The following is an 18081-nucleotide window of genomic DNA, read 5'->3' as shown; positions in this document are numbered from 1 at the left end:
GCGCGGTCGAGCACACACCGATATGAAAAAGGAACGGGGAGTGTGACTCTCATATAGATGCTTTTTTGCCCATTTCACATACGAGTAAGCGTGCGGTTGGTGAGAGTGGTATACGCGCTCGCGGATCTGCATTTCCATTGACTTTTTTTTTTAATCTGAGAGCGACGAAAGAGAGAGAGATCAGTGGGCGAGAGACGGACTCCTCCTTTGCAGTCGCCCAATACCGAGCCCCCGGTTTAGTGAAGGGGGAAATCACAGATCTGCTAGCTAATGCCGGAGTCCCTCTGTTTGCGTCGTCTCCGGGCGTAGAGATGATGGGCTTCCCGTAACTGGAGGTGGAGGGGAGAGGCGGGGGGTGGGGGTAGCGAGAAAAGAGGCGGGGTGGGTTGAAAACAAAAGAAAAAACACGAAGAGAAACAAAAGCACAGTTGTGGGTGACTGAAACCATGCGAGATTTGCACTACTCTCAAAGAAGGCTGCTCTATCCGTGGACCATGTCGTGAGGTGTGGCTCCAGCGCTCGGGATACTGCCAATAGATACGCCTGGGAGCGGGGCAAAAGATGTCCGCCTCGGTAGGGCCCCAAAGCGGCCCTCGCCCACCCACCGTGCCGGCTCCCATGCCTGATATGCCGGACTTGAGTCATCTCACGGAGGACGAAAGGAAAGTCATCATGGCAGTGATGGTTCGGCAAAGGGAGGAAGAGGACAAGGAACAAGCCATGCTAAAGTAAGGGCTGGACGATTTCCTTTGTGTATCCACAGACGTTTTCGACACTTTCGCTTTCCTTTGAGTCACAGCTTCATGACCTTTCACTGCCCGTAACGTGTGATTAATGAATCCCTAAAATCGTAGTGATTTTGCAGTTTACGAACGCGTGAGTCTTCAAGTATCCTTTGCTGGATAACAGCGTCTGGTTGCAGTGGCCTCTACTACTGCACAGAAAGCAGGAGGTAAAAGATGAGCTTTGCATAGCTTGGTTTTAACAGCAGTGTGTGTATAGAAATTAGCTAGATTTGAGGTCAGGCGAGTTACAGGTGCACCATGGAAAGCAGACGGGGAGATGGGGCGTGACAGAGCGCGGGGATGAATCATACTTCGCAACTGCTTGTGCCACCCCACTCCACCCGATGCACCTCCGGGGGCAACACAAGGTGCTCTTCACCCTTTTTAAGAAAGCGCCCAAACACTGTTTTATATGGTGAAACACACAGCAAATGTTAACTTGGCGGAAGGTTTGCGCGCTGGTGCGTGAAGAAAGACGTTGAACAAAAAAAAACGTCTAGTTTGATACACGTTAAACGACAGGGAACGTCTGTTTTATGCCAATTGACAATATATTTAAAGATATCCACAATCTGGAAAAGAAATACAGTCTTTCGCCGCTTTACAACCGGGGTGTGGTTCGTGATTGGCTCGCGATTATTTCGGGCGGCTCAGCCGATGCATGCGAGGACGACTACAAACTAAAAATGTGTATCTTTAAGATACATGGATTACTAAAAGTTGCGACTGTAGCCACTATCGTGTGTTTCGAGATCTAAAATACAATTTCTTCTCATGTGACAACCACCCTCTCCCTCCCGTCGGCATGAATGATTTGAAGAAAGACCTGACGTAGAGCTGTGAAGGCTCTTGCGTTTCTCATTACGTCGAGCGTAAAAGAACCGGTGAACCGGTTTTTTCAACCGGTTTATTGAATCGAACTGTCCGAAAGAACCGGTTCGTGGAAAAGAACCGAACTTCCCATCACTAATTCCCTCGCAGTTACTCTTCAGACGGAAATGACGTGATAGAAAATTGAGCCGAGGTTATGTAATTTTTTCCTATGACGACTAATCTGCAACGGAAATGGTCATCTATAATTTTGACCATGCGATGATTGAGTCAAAGGCGCCACTACATCACGACCCAACAGCCACATCTACAAATGTGTGGCAGTGGGGTATTTATTTCAATACCTGTGCAGAGAATGTGCTGTGAGAAGCATAGTTCAAAATGAACGTTTGTCTCAATATCTGTTTACTACTACACACCGATGACCTCGTGTTTGTCCATATGTCACCCACTCTAAGGTCCATAGTGAAGTAAAGGCAGACAGATGTGAAAAATATGGATAAAGATTTACCATAATCTTAATCTTACATGCTTAATATATACTTTTTTGAGAATGTGGTTCTCCCTTCACCATTAAAGGGATAGTTTAGGAGATTCTTTTTTATTCTGCTAAACATAAAAGAAGATATTTTGAAGAATGTCGGCAACCAATCAGTTGCTGGTCCTCATTAACTTCTATAGCATGGGAAAAAAATACTATGACAATGGCTACCAGCAACTGTATGGTCACCCACATTCTTCAAATTATTTTGTTTTGTGTTCAGCAGAAGAAAGAAACTCACACAGGTTTGGAACAACTTGAGGGTGAGTAAATGATGACACAATTTTTATTTTTTTTAGGTGAACTATCTTTTAACATGAAATAAGCAACTGCTATGTCCACATGCAGTAAACCTACTATAGTGAAAAGCATAGTGAAAATCTGATAAACAAATATATGAAATATAGAAGTATGCTAAAGCAAAAGTACACTAAAGTGTGTTATGAAACAATTTCCCTGTTTTATGCCTAAATAGTTAGGACAAATATAAACCCAAGTAAATTCAAAATTAAAGTAGTTCATATAGGTGATATATCACCCTCAGCACCATATTGTATGACATATACTGTATAATACTAAGAGGTCATGCTGCATCCCAATATGCCTACTTTTCTACTATGTAGTATGTGAAAAACAGTGTGCCAAAAGAGTATGTTTAAATGCATATTATTCAAAAAGCAGTTGGCGAAAAGTACATAGATGACCTAATATTATCGCTGAGATTTTGATGTGTGTTTTTGATATTTTACTATCCCATGAGGCCACAGGAGAGGCCACATACTATATAGAATGCACTTCTTCAATGTTCTTCATCAAATGTAACACCTATTCAGGCAGTATGTGATTTGTGACACAACGTCACTTATAGATGACACAGAGCACACATTTTCTCAATTTAGCTTTTTATCAATAAACCCAATATACCCACTGATATTAAGTAGAGAAGTGTGACTACTAGGACTACTGTAGGGACACTTCCATGGTCTTTGCATTATTTTTCTTTGTATTAAAGGGGTCATATGATGCGATTTCAAGTTTTCCTTTCTCTTTGGAGTGTTACAAGCTCTCTATCCAGCTGGGACAGATAAAATGCTGTAATCAAGCTGTTCATACTGTTTCAGGCAGCCTCGAGAACAGGTCAGAGCTAATTATTGAGAGGTGCTGTGTGAATGCAGCACCTGCTGAGGTCACGTAGTATGTGCTATCACATACTACATGATTGAACACATTTATATATGAATATGCAGAGTTAAAAAAACAAAACAAAAAAAAAAAACGAAAGCTTAATCACAAGTTCTCTAATCAAAATCTTTATTAAAAGCGCAAATAACATGAAAACACTTGAATATTAAAATGAACACTAGTGGTAGTAAAACACCAACAACTTTTATTCTATGTCAAGCAAATTATGATTGCAGGGGCAGATTGTTGATTAATAAAGACTTGTTTTTGCAAGGTTCCTTGCAAAATACAATGCTATGACTAGGGATGTAACGATTCACTCAACTCACGATTCGATTCACTGATTTCACAATTAAATTTTCTCACGATTTTTTCTAAACAAAATTAGATTTAAGACAAATTATAAATGAAAAGGTGTCCTTTTATTATTGCTTGGACAAAATGCTGCACATTTATTTGTGAAACAAAAATATGTCAAATAACAAATCTAAATTGAAATTTTAAAAGAAACCCTAAATCTAATCAAATAAATGAAACAAACAAAAAAATCACTTCATATAAACAAAGGCTACCTGTGCTCTTTCTATTTAAAATTAGAGGCAACCACTGCATTTGAATCACAATCCAAACAAGGATGCTGAATACATGCAGTATGATCAGTTTTAAATCTAAATTAGATTGCATTATTTTAAATTTTAAAATAAAAACAAAATGCTGACTTTAGTTTTGCGAAACTATACTATACTACATAAAACATCTGCACGAAACAAACAGCAGAAGCTCTGAATGAGACGCAGATTCACTCTCTGACAGCAGGTGGCGCTTATGGAACAGCAGATACAGCGTTTCCTTGGTTGCCGCTGTCAACAAAGCAGTGCAGCGCTTATGAACGCTGCTTTAATATGAATTATACAGAGACCAGATGAAAAGAAAATATCATCTAAACTTTTATAAAGACAGTCAGTTCCCCTTAGAGATACATTCATATAAACTCCCACCCCCGAATGTATCGCAATTCGTTTAACATCTCAACCGATTTGAATAGTCACATTTTCAACCGGTTCGCGGTGAATCGTTACATCCCTAGTTATGACTGAAAAAAATACTGCATGATTTATAAACTAACACATTTTGATATTTGCAACACATAACCAGCTCAATTTGTTTGGCTTTTCTGGTGTAGTAAACTTGCTCAGTGGCTCACCAGGTAAAGTGGTGTACTTGCTATATGTAGTGTTTAGGTACGAGTCCCGTGAAACATAAGTCACAATAAAAGGGCTCAAAGACTTGTAGAAACAAGCATACAAGAAATAAAATGCCACCTGTGCTCCATCAGCGAATCCAGAAAAGAGGCTTTAGGATTATTCAGAGGTTAGGATAATATAGGCCCTCAGAGCTGACCTACAATGAAGAATAATTGCAGCCACACAGAACACAACAGGGGTCACAGGTAGGCCAGTGCCAGATCACCCCACTACAACAAAGGCAACAGGTAAAACAGAAATGCAGGGCTTTGTATAGAAGTTGAAGACGGACATGTACAAATATGAAATGAATATTACATGGCCTAATGTACACTAAACAGACAATGTAATCAGTTGTAGAGAGAAGAACACATCTTAATCTTTAGCAGTTTAGGCTTGTCTGAGGATACAAAACCTGCATTTTGCAAGTCAATGATTTATTAGATCCCATATAAACAGTACAAAGTAAGAGAATGTTTAATTTGCATTATTTTAGCCAAATGTGCTAGTTCTCGTTGTTTCCTTCCCACTGTGACTAAACTAAGAGTGAAAGAATGGCAGCCATTTTTCCTTCTAGACTTGTGAAACTGGTTCAGTTGTTGAGAACAGCTTCTTGCCAGACTCCCAACTCAAAACAGTAGCTTGTTGCAGAAGAAAAGTCATTATAAAAAGTGATTTTATAAGTATTTTTATAAGTCCTTATAAAAATAATGTGTCTTACTAAGATTGGTTTGTTGAAAAGACAAACATTGGATCATTGTTTCTTGTTCCTTTCCTTTTTTCTTAGCATAAGCAGGGCTCAACGCTAAGGAATTTTTTACTGGCCCAGTCGGGCCTGTGGTTCAAATTTTTACTTGCCCTGCCAACATTTTCACAAAAAAATTAAATAGTTGTTATCATTGTTTTTGACCCATGTTATCTTATTATCTATTCTAATAAATGAGCATATATGATTAAATTTAAGTTAAAATCAATTACATATTACAATTCTCAATTCCAATTCCACAGCAAAAACTACTAACCTAACAAATATAAAGTTCAAACATTATTAAAGACAAGTGAATAACAAATGAACAAACTAGCACATAATAAATAAACAGAACAAAGAATAAGTTTGTATGTGTTCAGGTACAGTAAATGTACAAATGTAAAATAACATTGCATTCTATACTGTATAAAATAAATATAGATTAATCATTGCTAAAGCTACAAAAGTTATTTAGTCAAGAGGACTTGAGTAATTTTCTCTCTTTTTTTGGATTAACATTAAGGACACAGACAGCAGCTTGTAAATTAGGCGCGGTCACTTTAAGAGACAATGCATGGATCAAATATAATGATACACATCAGATGTCTTTCTCAGCAGTTTAAGTTCACTTAAGACATAAACAACTGTTTTTGAGGATACTCTCCAAGACGGGTGTTTTGACATTCTTTTGTATTTGTCCGTTCAAGTGCAAGAAGATGCGGAAAGGAATGCAATACGAGGCTCGGGCGTTGCCTGAGACGCGGCTGTCTGTGTGCGCGCTGTGCTCACAGAACACACAGAATGGATTTGCTATTTGCATCTTCTTGCGCTTGAATGCTTTAAAATCTCTTGAATGTTCAAATAGGCAAGGTGTATTTTTCCGTTTAAGCGCATGAACACACGAAAGAGAACTCCATTCGGTGTTTGCATGTTGTTTGAGACACGGCTCTCTATGTGCGCACTGTGCACACAGTACACAGTGTGCGAGTACTACTTGTAGTTGTTTTTGGCAACAACATGAACATTTTACAACAATTTCATAATTTAAGACGCATCAACTTGAATCACATCAACTGAATCACATCAATTGAATCACAAATCACATCAACTTGAAAAATGGAAAATCAGAAAAGGAAGTTGGAAGTGAATATTGAAAAAATGATTTGAGAGTGAGTGAGTGAGAGAGAATAAGAGAGTATGGTCCATTACTAAAGGCACTAAAGGCACTTAGTCTATAAATACATAAAACTTCCCTACAGCAACACCATCAACAAACAGCAAAGTAAAAAATGCTGATTTTATTTTTTCCAGGTACATCACATATGTTTGTTCTGATTGCAATTATTTATGTTAATTTCAGGCCTTTTTTAAAGGAATCATACATGCAATATAATTATTACTTATGTGAGACAACAGTGGATACAGTGGATTTTTATCATCATGAATTACTGTCAGTTTAGACAGTTTCAGAGGTGGTAGAAGGATTTCTCCTGTGCAAAAGGCTACTCCATTTATTCATTGCTATAAGGGTTGCTAGGATGTTCACAGTGGTTATTTACTATTATATTATTGTCTCTAAACAAACAATGGACCCCCGTTACAGGGCTTATATATGGTCAGGTTTCTGTGCGTTCCCCTTAGATGAAATCTGGCAGACCAAACTGAGCAAACACGAGCTGTTTGTATTTGCATAATTTCTAGGGCAATACTTACAGTATTCTCAGTTGTTTTTAGCACATTGCTGTGATGGTTTTAGGGTGTTCTGGGTGGTTGCATGCAGGCCCAAGTCAAAAAGACTCCCAATGATGTTCTGATCTCTAGATATGGCTCTAAATATGGCTTAAAGTCTTTTATATACCTTTGGTCATAAATTTACATACACTATGCAAAATGTTATATATAATAATAAATCAGAAGGATAAAAAATGGCATGTTTAGTGCTACTGGTTTAGTTCTCTGAATAAGCTTTAAACTCCATGATACACGGGGCAACTTTTTGGGCAATGTTGCAGGTTATCTTTGGGCAATGCTGCTGTCAATGGGCAACCAGATGAGTGTCACGGAAACGGATGTGTGGAGGCAGGCAGAACGACGAGGACAACAAGAATTCCACTACTCACTTTTAATGTAGACACAACAAGGCAGGTACAGGTAGGTGAAACACACACACTCGGGGTAACATTCACAATAACCGACACCAATGGTCAGACAGACAGGAACTAATAAGGGGTGAATAATTAGAGGCAGACAGGTGAGCACAATGACGGTGATTAACTAATGATTAGACGGGCTAAACCAACACAAAGGGAAGAAACCACAACAAACAGTCCACAGGGGCGTTACAGTACTCCCCCCTCCCGGAAGGTGCGTCCTCGCACCGTAGAAACAGAGGGAGGGGCGGAGAGGGACTAGGAGGAGGATTGTCCAGCGGTGGCGGAGCAGGTGGTGGAGGAGCCCGAGGCGGAGATTCGGGAGGCCATGGCGGAACAGGGGGCTCAGGTTGCCATGGTGGAGCCGGGGACTCAGGAGCCCTCCGTGGGCTTAACTCGGGAACAGGGTAGCGCTTACGGGGTGCTGGCACTGGAGGGTGCTCTGGAGGAGCAGGCACAGCAAAGCGCTTTCGAGGAGCTGGGACTGGAGTGAGTTTTGGGGCTGGAGCCGACACTGGAGCGAGCTCTGGGGCTGGAGCCGACACTGGAGCGAGCTCTGGGGCTGGAGCCGACACTGGAGCGAGCTCTGGGGCTGGAGCCGACACTGGAGCGAGCTCTGGGGCTGGAGCCGACACTGGAGCGAGCTCTGGGGCTGGAGCCGACACTGGAGCGAGCTCTGGGGCTGGAGCCGACACTGGAGCGAGCTCTGGGGCTGGAGCCGACACTGGAGCGAGCTCTGGGGCTGGAGCCGACACTGGAGCGAGCTCTGGGGCTGGAGCCGACACTGGAGCGAGCTCTGGGGCTGGAGCCGACACTGGAGCGAGCTCTGGGGCTGGAGCCGACACTGGAGCGAGCTCTGGGGCTGGAGCCGACACTGGAGCGAGCTCTGGGGCTGGAGCCGACACTGGAGCGAGCTCTGGGGCTGGAGCCGACACTGGAGCGAGCTCTGGGGCTGGAGCCGACACTGGAGCGAGCTCTGGGGCTGGAGCCGACACTGGAGCGAGCTCTGGGCTTGCCACATTATCGTCCTTCGGGCTTGCCACAGTAACGTCCTTCGGGCTTGAGTGAGCCGCGGACGGCGGCGGACTGGTTCTGGCTCGGGACCGGACACTCCCCAGACACCGGAAGACACCTTCCCTCCAACTTAGTCCAGTGGTGTCTGGGAGGTCCACGGGGTGATGGTAGTTGGCCCCGAGCCAGAACAGCTGATTAAGGACGGCATCCTCTAACGCCGTCACCGCTGCGAGCTTGCAGAACTCCCCGGCGTACTCGTAGAAGGGGAGATCCCGGCGGGATATGGTGAGGAAATGAGCAGCGATCTCCATGTTGTTGTTTAGGTCGGTTATTCTGTCACGGAAACGGATGTGTGGAGGCAGGCAGGACGACGAGGACAACAATAATTCCACTACTCACTTTCAATGTAGACACAACAAGGCAGGTACAGGTAGGTGAAACACACACACTCGGGGTAACATTCACAATAACCGACACCAATGCTCAGACAGACAGGCACTAATAAGGGGTGAATAATTAGAGGCAGACAGGTGAGCACAATGACGGTGATTAACTAATGATTAGACGGGCTAAAGCAACACAAAGGGAAGAAACCACAACAAACCGTCCACAGGGGCGTTACAATGAGACACAGGGCCCAAAACCGATCTAAAGTATCCAGATAGAAATTTGTTGCCCATTCTCAATGGGAAAGTGCCCAAGCAGCATTGCTCAAAAAAAGCTGCCCGGCAAAATTGCTCAAAAAGTAGCCCCGTGTATCATCAGCCTAATGCATTGTGTTGCCTTCTGAGAATCAGGGAATATATTTATATTTTTATATATTAAGTATGACAATTTTATACAACAACCACTGTAAACCACTGGCCATAGTGACTTCAGCCTCTCCTTCATTATCACTAAGTTTCTACATATCTTTCTCTCTTTTGCTTCCCTTATGATGGATAAGAATAGATTTTAACTTATGAGCTGATTCACTGATCGATACTTCTCTTTCTTTCCACTGCTCTGTATCTAGTTTCAAATGGATGCAATGGTGGCTGAAAATATAGATTTTACTTTTATGAATGAACTTCACTTATACACAGTTTGTTATAATGAATCTTACTATATTTATATTTTAAGTTTGTATTTATATATTCATATTTTTATATACATTATTGTTTAAAAAACGAACTCTTTATATTTTGGTCCCGTCAGAATATTCGTAGTCCCCCTTTCACTCGTGAATGCATGGGCACATGGGAAGAGTCTTGAACATGGAGTCAAGTCTCTGTCCACAAACTTCTTCAAAGTTTAATGTTACATTAGTAGATTTTATAGATACATTGTAAAGGGTGGTGCAGTGGTTTATCCAATATGAATTATACATTACATCATATAGGAATGCAAGGGGGACAACAAGTACATATAAGGAATACATTTGGCAAGCAAAGGGTTTTTCTTCCTGCTACACCTCTAGATCCAGACATGCCAGTCCAGGCCGAACTCAGTGAACATCCTTTCCAGTACCTCCACTCCCTGCTTATCTGCACACCACAAAGACCCCTAAACATCTGCGCATGCATATATAAAGAGAAATAGAGTGTAATGGAGGGGGAGGAAAGGAGCACAACAGGCAGATACAGCAGAGAGCCCTTTATTATTTAACAATTATTTATATAAATAGTTAATTAGAAATATTTAGATTCTTTATATAAATTCACTGTATAGGTCTGTGAACAGTGCATTTTATTGTAAGAAACTTCCTTTTTTAGTTTTGTGTAACTATACTGATAATTGTACAAATTGTATTTTCCAAGTTCATAGTAATTTATGAATTCACTGAAAGACTAACTATATGGTAAGTCCTCTTGGGGTTGAGTCATGTTTGTGTGGTTATTTTTGTGTGTGTACTGTATGTGGTGTGTCCTGAGTGCTGATCCAGCTAGGCACTTTCAAAGAATTTGTGAAAAATTGAGGGGGAAAAAAAAGAGAGACACCCAGTCAAGGCGGCAGCCGGGAATTAGCAAGTGAGATGGAAATAGTCCCTTTTCTCTGCTCTCCACCCTTTTCCGTGCTGCCCTTCTTGTCTCTCTCCCTCTCATTCTTCCATCTGTTCATCCATCCTTGCTCTCTTGCTCACACCTTCTCTTCTGATGTAATCAACTGGTGATAATTACTAGCCAGGCCATGTCTGAGAAAAAGGAGAGAGATAGAGAGAGAGATCTGATGTCTGTGGGACATTTTAAAGCCTTCTACACACTGCACGATTTCCGGCTGTCCCAGCTGAAAGATTGGCATCGAGAAACAATCGTGGTGATTTCTGTGATCTTGGCTCCTAATCGGTGGTCCTATGTCGTACAGTGAGAGAGGTTAAAAGACGGCCGTTGTCATGGTCTTGCAACCAAAGATAGCCTACGATCAGTGTCAGAAAATTCAGCATGATCATCGCACAGTGTGTTTGCTGCTACGACTTAAGTCTACTGACCGGCCAATAAAAATCCAACATGAAATCAACGCGACATGGCGCTAAAACATAAAACTGCTTAGGCCTACCTCAAACTCTTATCCCTTCCCCTTTCGCCGATTCCACTTTTTTTTCAGCACACATAAAAACTACAACTGCCAAAGTGTGATTCATCATGCTCTTTTTGTTTACCACTAGCGCATGCAGATGACATTTTATTCTTCTATAGCAATGTGCATCATAGCCTACGAGTCACTAGGTGTCATCATCGTACAGTCTGCATACATGTCGTACCCAAGTTTATCAGATCCATGTCGCACAGTGTGATTTGCAATGATCTTATAGGATTTCTAAAATCGTACAGTGTGTACAGTAGAGGGCTTAAAGCCATGCATGGAGCAGGAAAACTAGAGCAATGAGGAGCTGTAAAGAAAATCCGCAAAAACTACAGGGGATTTTCCTTTTTCACAGTTATACAAATTAGTCTAGCTTTTGTCTTTTAATGAACCAATATTACACAAGTAATAGTTTTCACACTATTGTGAATGTGATATTGCTTATATAAAATGGTTAAACAATCAGTTTATATTAAGTAATACAGTAGAGACACAGTATTGCCCGTTACTGTAGCATGTCTATTTTTGATTCACCAGAAAAAAAAAATGGTTCCAAGCAAAGTCAATCCATTCCACATCTATGAGTTCACATAGTAGTACCATTCCCAAATGAATCTGTAACGTACGGAGAAAGCAGTCAAAGGCGAGGATCTGAGTGCAAGGAGTAGTTTATAGAGAGACAGAAAAACATCCACAAAAACACAGGGAACAAGGAACTTCAAACACAAGCATAAACACTGACTGACCTACTCTAGTGTTTCACAAGTGAAACACCAGGACTATAATACACAGGGGCTAACAAGCTAACGAGAGGGTGTGGTCAGTTGTCTAGGGAACACACAAGGGTAAGCATGGGAACTAACAAGGGAGCTACAAAGACAAGGCTAACACAAGGGGAACTAACAGACACAATATGAACAGGGAAAATGCTTCAACAAAAGTCCAAACACCAATACAGGGAATATATAACAGAATCAGTGTTTTGAATTAATCAGTTGAGTGAACGATGCAGCCCTAGTAAGTATGAATGATTTGTTTTAGTGAGTGATTCAATAAGTAAATTGATTAGCACAAACCTTATTAAATCATGTTGCATGATTCATTTAAATACTTTTCTCCCATAAATTTTGCATCTGAAAGGGAAACTCCAACAAATGCATGCAATAAGGTCAGACGTAAAAATGACTGTGTCCATTTCATTGCTAATTTTTCACTGTGTGTCTTTATTAAATCCGGACAGTATTTTTTTCAATGGCAAAAGAGGGTTTGCGCTGACGCAAGCTGTTAGTAAATCTGTCTCTAAGAGTCTATCTGGAACATGTAAAACAGAAGTGGATTGATACAAACAATGAAAAGTCCCAGTGCTATTGGACTGTATCCTACCACTATTAAAATGCCACTTAGCTAATCAAATTTGAGCACTGGAATTATTACTATTTTCACTGAAATCTGATTTTCTTCATACACAGAAACAAAAGTTTACTATATTTCAGTCAAGAATTTGGGTGTCCCTATGTTGTGTCTTACTTTATTGGCAGAATGAGGTCATCCGTGTTCTCTGATCCCACATGGAATTTTCTGTAACACAACAAAGCTGAAGGAAAGCTCAAAGTTCTCAAAGGTTTCCTGATGATAATGGGTTTTCATGTTTTTGAATCATCGCTCCGGCCTGACAGGGCATCATCACAATATGATGAGGGGCATAACATTTCTGTCTCACGCTTGAAGTATTCGGCCAATCACAGCACACCTCGCTTTTTCAGACCGATGACCTTTGTAAAAATCGACACGTTTCAGAAAGGCGGGGCATAGAGGAGAAACAATAATGTACAGTATGTGGAAAATAATGTGTTTTTTTAACCTTAAACCGCATAAACACATTTCATTACACCAAATAATAAACACAAAATAATGTTCTTTTTAGCAGCATCATATGACCCCTTTAAAAGAATGTTCTTGTCTTTTGGAGTCCCAAATACATCAAATTTTTTGGTCTGCTCCTGGGATTTAGCACAGCTAAGTTACAAGTTAAAAAGTTATAAGTATACCTCACAGTAATATCATCAGAGGCTGCCTTGGAGTAAAATTAGTAGTTCACCCAAAAAAATTCTGTCATCATTTACTCACCATCAAGTTGTTCCAACCCTGTGTGAGTTTCTTTCTTCTGCTGAACACAAAAGAAGATATTTTGAAGAATGTGGGTGTCCAAAAAGTTTCTGGCCCCATTCTACGCTATTTCTTTTCCCCATACTATGGAAATCAATAGGGACCAGGAACTGTTTGGTCACCCACATTCTTCAAACTCTTTTGTGTTCAGCAGAGGAACAGAACTTATACAAGGTTTGGAACAACCTGAGGTTGAGTAAATGATGACAGAATTTTCATTTTTGGGTGAACTATCCCTTTAAACAGTTATTTTAGGACTTGTTTTGCCTTTCATGAAGGTGTAGAGAGACCGAAGTTCAACCCTCAGAGCTAACCTCAGTCTGTTCTAAAAGAAATCTATTGATGTCCGCTTGTATTGGTGTTTCTATTTTGGTCCAATGACCAGCCAAGTACTCTAGTGAATCACTGGATCTAGATTTAGCCATTATCAGCAACCCTTTTAACTTTGAATCTTTGAATCACAGAACAATTCAGGATGTAATTTAAACCTGAAAATTTGTTGGTACATTTTTATTAAGATTTATAGTTCTTAGTTCTGTAGTTCCAGTCTATAGTTCCAGTCTCTAATAGTTATGCCTGAGCATCTTGGAGAAAAAAAAGTCTCTTCATTAGTGACTCACCATTATGTTGTTTCAAACTTGTGACTTTCTTTTTTTCCTAGAACACAAAGGGTGATTTTTTCTTTTTATCACTACGAGAAGTAGTGATGTCTGATTCGTGAACGAATCAGTCTGAGTCAGTTCTTTTCAATAATTGGCCTATCAATGATGCTTTATGAACTGATCTGGCTCTCGAGTTCAACTCACTGTCTCAATTATCTGGTCTCAGAGGTTAACAGATCACTAGATGGGAAAATGATCAGTGTTACTCAGACAGTTTTTTTTGTCATTCTGATTGGTCTCAATGGTGATTCTTATTAGCTTCTCGTGACTGTTATTCTATCATTTTTAGTTTTTCAGAGGAAAGGAAAATTGTAATACAAGGTTTTGTTTGTTTTATTTAAAACAAAGTGCAAAAAGTATATATATATATATATATATATATGGAAGAATGTTATAAGGGTTCGAAATGACAGTGACATGAGGGTGAGTAAATGATGGCAGAATTTCCATTTTTAGGTGAACTGTTTCTTTAAGAGGTGTAGAGCTGGCTTTCTTGTGTTTCCATGATGGCTGGAGACCTGGTCCCTTGCTATGACAGCTGTTCCCAGCTGAGAACACTGACCCGAAAGCAAATTCTCCACCTCAACAATGTTCTCAGAGGTATATATCTTCAAGTGTATCTCTAGTAAACTAGTTTATCATCTAGTGATTGTATTACTTTCCTGAATAATGACTTCATGTTTATAATCCTCATTCTTCTGGAAATGCATAAACATTTTTGTCTCGTCTTATTTAGAAGATCTTTTTGCCAACCTGATTTGATATGTGTGTGTAAATGCACGTAAAATGTCCATAAATCTCCTTAAGCACATCCACCCATAACCTTAAAGAGGTCACTTTTCTTTTCTTTGATTGCTCTGCCAATGATTCATCCTTGTCGCCACGCCTTCGACTTCCCACGTAATGCTTCATCCTGACTGCGTAATATAGCATCACTGGCCAAGACTCCCCAAAGTCACAACCTCCATCCAGATACCTGGGACTGCAGTCTGCTGTCTGATTCCAGAAGGGAAACTGCAAATGTGGTCAAGCTAGAGAGAACGCTAGCATTTACAGTCATGGAGAGCAGAAGTCGTAGGAAAAGTGCTTTTGTTAGCTAGTTTCAGTGGATTCTGGAGTCGCTGTTTTATGCAGGTTTGGGATTTTGAAAGGAAATTGCAGATCATGGCTGTTCGCCACAAACAGAGGTGATGCTTTGCATTTGCTTTTGCAGTTTTATTTTCTTGAAGAATGATTTTTACTGCAGTGTAACCAATGTACATTTTCATATGACAAGCGTTGTGATAGGGTTGAACAAATGGTGGGACGATGGGTAGAAGGGGAGGATGAACATTTTGGTTACCTGTCAGCCTAGAGTGTTGGAGGCAACTTTTACAGAGAAATGTGTGCAATGAATTCACAATTTACAATGAGCTGTGTCTATTTTAAATGGCTTAATGTCTTTACTGTGGTCATTAGAGCTGCTAACCACTTGCTATAAGGGAACTGTTATGCTAATGTGCTGTTCCTTTGAGAAATGTTATTGGAATGCTTCTTTTTAAAGCAGACAGCAGCGCCTCATTGGCAATTCATTAACAGTTTATTTTCATTCCAGTGAAGGGAGAAGACAAACAAAGTGGAGTTAGGTTCCAATTCAGATGAAGTATTTCATATGTACAGCTTGAAAGAAAATCTGAGATTGAATTTTGGATTTAATATGATGTTTGTACATATGCTAAATGCTGTCCTTCACCCAGCCATTTCATCTGCGTCACCAAGATGTGTTCATTTTGATCTGGAAAATACATTTTTTAGTTGATCATCTGCAATACTTCACAACTGTGCTAATAGGTTTTAGTTTTAGTTAACAGTAACAACACTGGTTGTTTTTCTAACAATACAAACAAACTAACAAATGCTTCCCCTTTTTCTCTCTCTTTCTCCCCTTTTTATTTTCTGTTTGTCAGGACACTGCACCAGCAGTTTGAGAGTTATAAGGAGCAGGTGAGGAAGATTGGGGTAGAAACGAAACAACAGCAGGCTGTCCATAAAGATGATGCACCTACCTGTGGCATCTGCCGTAAGACCAAGTTTGCAGATGGCTGTGGGCATCTGTGTTCCTACTGCCAGACCAAGTTCTGCGCCCGCTGTGGGGGAAGAGTGTCGCTGCGCTCGAATAACGTAAGAACCCGCTTTGAGACTTTCATGCCTTTTTTCCCATTCATCCTCCATGTTGTCTTTCTCACTGTGAAGTCAGTTCCATTTCCATTGACTTTCATTTTAATATTTCATTTGTTTTATTATGCTTGCTTTAGTATTTTTTTTCTGTTTGTAACTACATATCAGTTGTTTGGTTGATTCCCTGATGGAGAGTTTGCTGAATCTGTATAAATCACACAATTCAGAGCGATTACAGAGTCCAAATCCAGAGTACGAACAGTTAAATCTCAGTTTCTCCTAATCATACAAGTCTACAGATTTGGACTGCAAATCCAAACCACCCACAGCTCCTCAGAGCTTTATAAAGACTCTTCTTTGAGTGAAATCTTCATTGACTTTGCTAAGAGCCAGCAGGGTAATGTGTGGGACCGTTTCCAGCAGCACAACATGCAACGGTCTATTTTAGGATCTCATCCTTGCCTGCTGTCTCTAAAGACGGCCCCCCCTCCTCTAGAGTGACTTACCTGAGAATGGGCTCATCTCACTGGGCATGCTGAGGAACAATCTGCCTTAGTTCCGTCCTGCCCAGCTGGGTGAGGTCCCCTACTGTCACATATAGTCCATCTCAAAGTTTTCAATAGTAACAGTGGGGCTCTAAAAGCGGTTTTCTGTATTTACTGTTAATATGACAAAGTATGTTATGGCAGCTCAACCCTAATGCTGTTTAGATTAGGGATGCACGATATATTGGCATCATATTAATAATCAGCCAGTATTGGTGATTTTAAACTGATATCGGATGCTTAATTGTTTCTGCCTATTTTAAGATTTAGATCATCATCTAGAACTGACTTTTATAGGGTTAGTTCACCAAAAAATGAATATTCTATCATCAATTACTTAGCCTCATGTAGTTACAAACCCATAAGATTTTATAAACACAAATAAAATATTTTTGAATGAAACCTGAATGATTCCTGTGCTTCCAGTTTGTTCTTGTGCTTTAGAGAAGTACTTTTGAGCTGCTATTGACCATATGTGAACATTTTGGTGGAGCTGAATTGCAATGAAGGGACAGAAATCTCTGATTTCATTAAAAATTTATTTTATTGTAAAATATAATTTGTCTTAATTATTATTATATAATTAGCAAAACTCTTAAAGGGATAGTTCACCCAAAAATTTAAATTCTGTCATTAATTACTCACCCTCATGTCGTTCTAAACCCGTAAGACCTCCGTTCATCTTCGGTACACAAATTAAGATATTTTTGATGAATTCTGAGAGCTCTCTGACCCTCCCATCGACAGCATTGTAATTACCACGATCAAGGTCCAGAAACGTAGCAAGGAGATCTGTAAAATAATCCATGTGACATCAGGGGTTCAACCGTAATTTTACGAAGCTACGAGAAAAGTTTTTGTACGCAAAGAAAACAAAAATAACGACTTTATTCAACAATTTGTCTCCTCCGCGTGACGCAGCTGACACAGAATAGCATACGCTGTTTGCGTTCAGTGGATATTCTCCAAAATGGCACCAGGGTGACGCGGAGGAGACAAATTGTTGAATAAAGTCCTTATTTTTGTTTTCTTTGCGTACAAAAAGTATTCTCGTACACTGTAAAAAATGACCGTGAATTTAACGGTAAAAGACTGTAAAAATCATACAGTAAAAACCTGTTAAATGGTTTACGGTAAATTTCCCTACTATATACGGTGAAAAACTGTATTGGACATTACATGTATTGGACATTAATTTTACAGTAGTATACCATTTTTGGAAGTGAAAAAGACCGTATAATTTACAGTGAATCTGATTCGTGAACGAATCAGTCTGAGTCAGTTCTTTTCAATAATTGGCCTATCAATGATGCTTTATGAACTGATCTGGCTCTCGAGTTCAACTCACTGTCTCAATTATCTGGTCTCAGAGGTTAACAGATCACTAGATGGGAAAATGATCAGTGTTACTCAGACAGTTTTTTTTGTCATTCTGATTGGTCTCAATGGTGATTCTTATTAGCTTCTCGTGACTGTTATTCTATCATTTTTAGT

The 18081-nt window shown here is 40.2% G+C and overlaps 1 protein-coding gene across 1 annotated transcript; it reads left to right on the top strand.

The window, feature by feature from the left end:
• Positions 1 to 288: 288 nt before the first annotated feature.
• On the top strand, positions 289 to 16598 carry LOC107699074 (regulating synaptic membrane exocytosis protein 1-like). The gene is made up of 3 exons (XM_016500241.1): positions 289 to 728; positions 15832 to 16045; positions 16539 to 16598. Exons 1-3 carry the CDS (start codon positions 562 to 564, stop codon positions 16596 to 16598), a joined length of 441 nt encoding a protein of 146 aa, XP_016355727.1. The 5' UTR covers positions 289 to 561.
• The last annotated feature ends 1483 nt before the right edge of the window (positions 16599 to 18081 follow it).

This window comes from Sinocyclocheilus anshuiensis, unplaced genomic scaffold (genome assembly GCF_001515605.1).
Source record: "Sinocyclocheilus anshuiensis isolate Anshui unplaced genomic scaffold, SAMN03320099.WGS_v1.1 scaffold94, whole genome shotgun sequence".
NCBI lineage: Eukaryota > Metazoa > Chordata > Actinopteri > Cypriniformes > Cyprinidae > Sinocyclocheilus > Sinocyclocheilus anshuiensis.
The sequence above is the reverse complement of the archived record's forward strand: the minus strand, read 5'-3'. Positions and strand labels throughout refer to the sequence as shown.

Bases quoted from the DNA above. Each gene is read 5' to 3' on its own strand.
- LOC107699074 (XM_016500241.1), top strand. From the start codon at position 562: ATGTCCGCCTCGGTAGGGCCCCAAAGCGGCCCTCGCCCACCCACCGTG. The intron at 729-15,831 runs GTAAGGGCTGGA...TCTGTTTGTCAG, and splicing joins AAGGAACAAGCCATGCTAAA to GACACTGCACCAGCAGTTTG. The intron at 16,046-16,538 runs GTAAGAACCCGC...CCCCTCCTCTAG, and splicing joins TGTCGCTGCGCTCGAATAAC to AGTGACTTACCTGAGAATGG.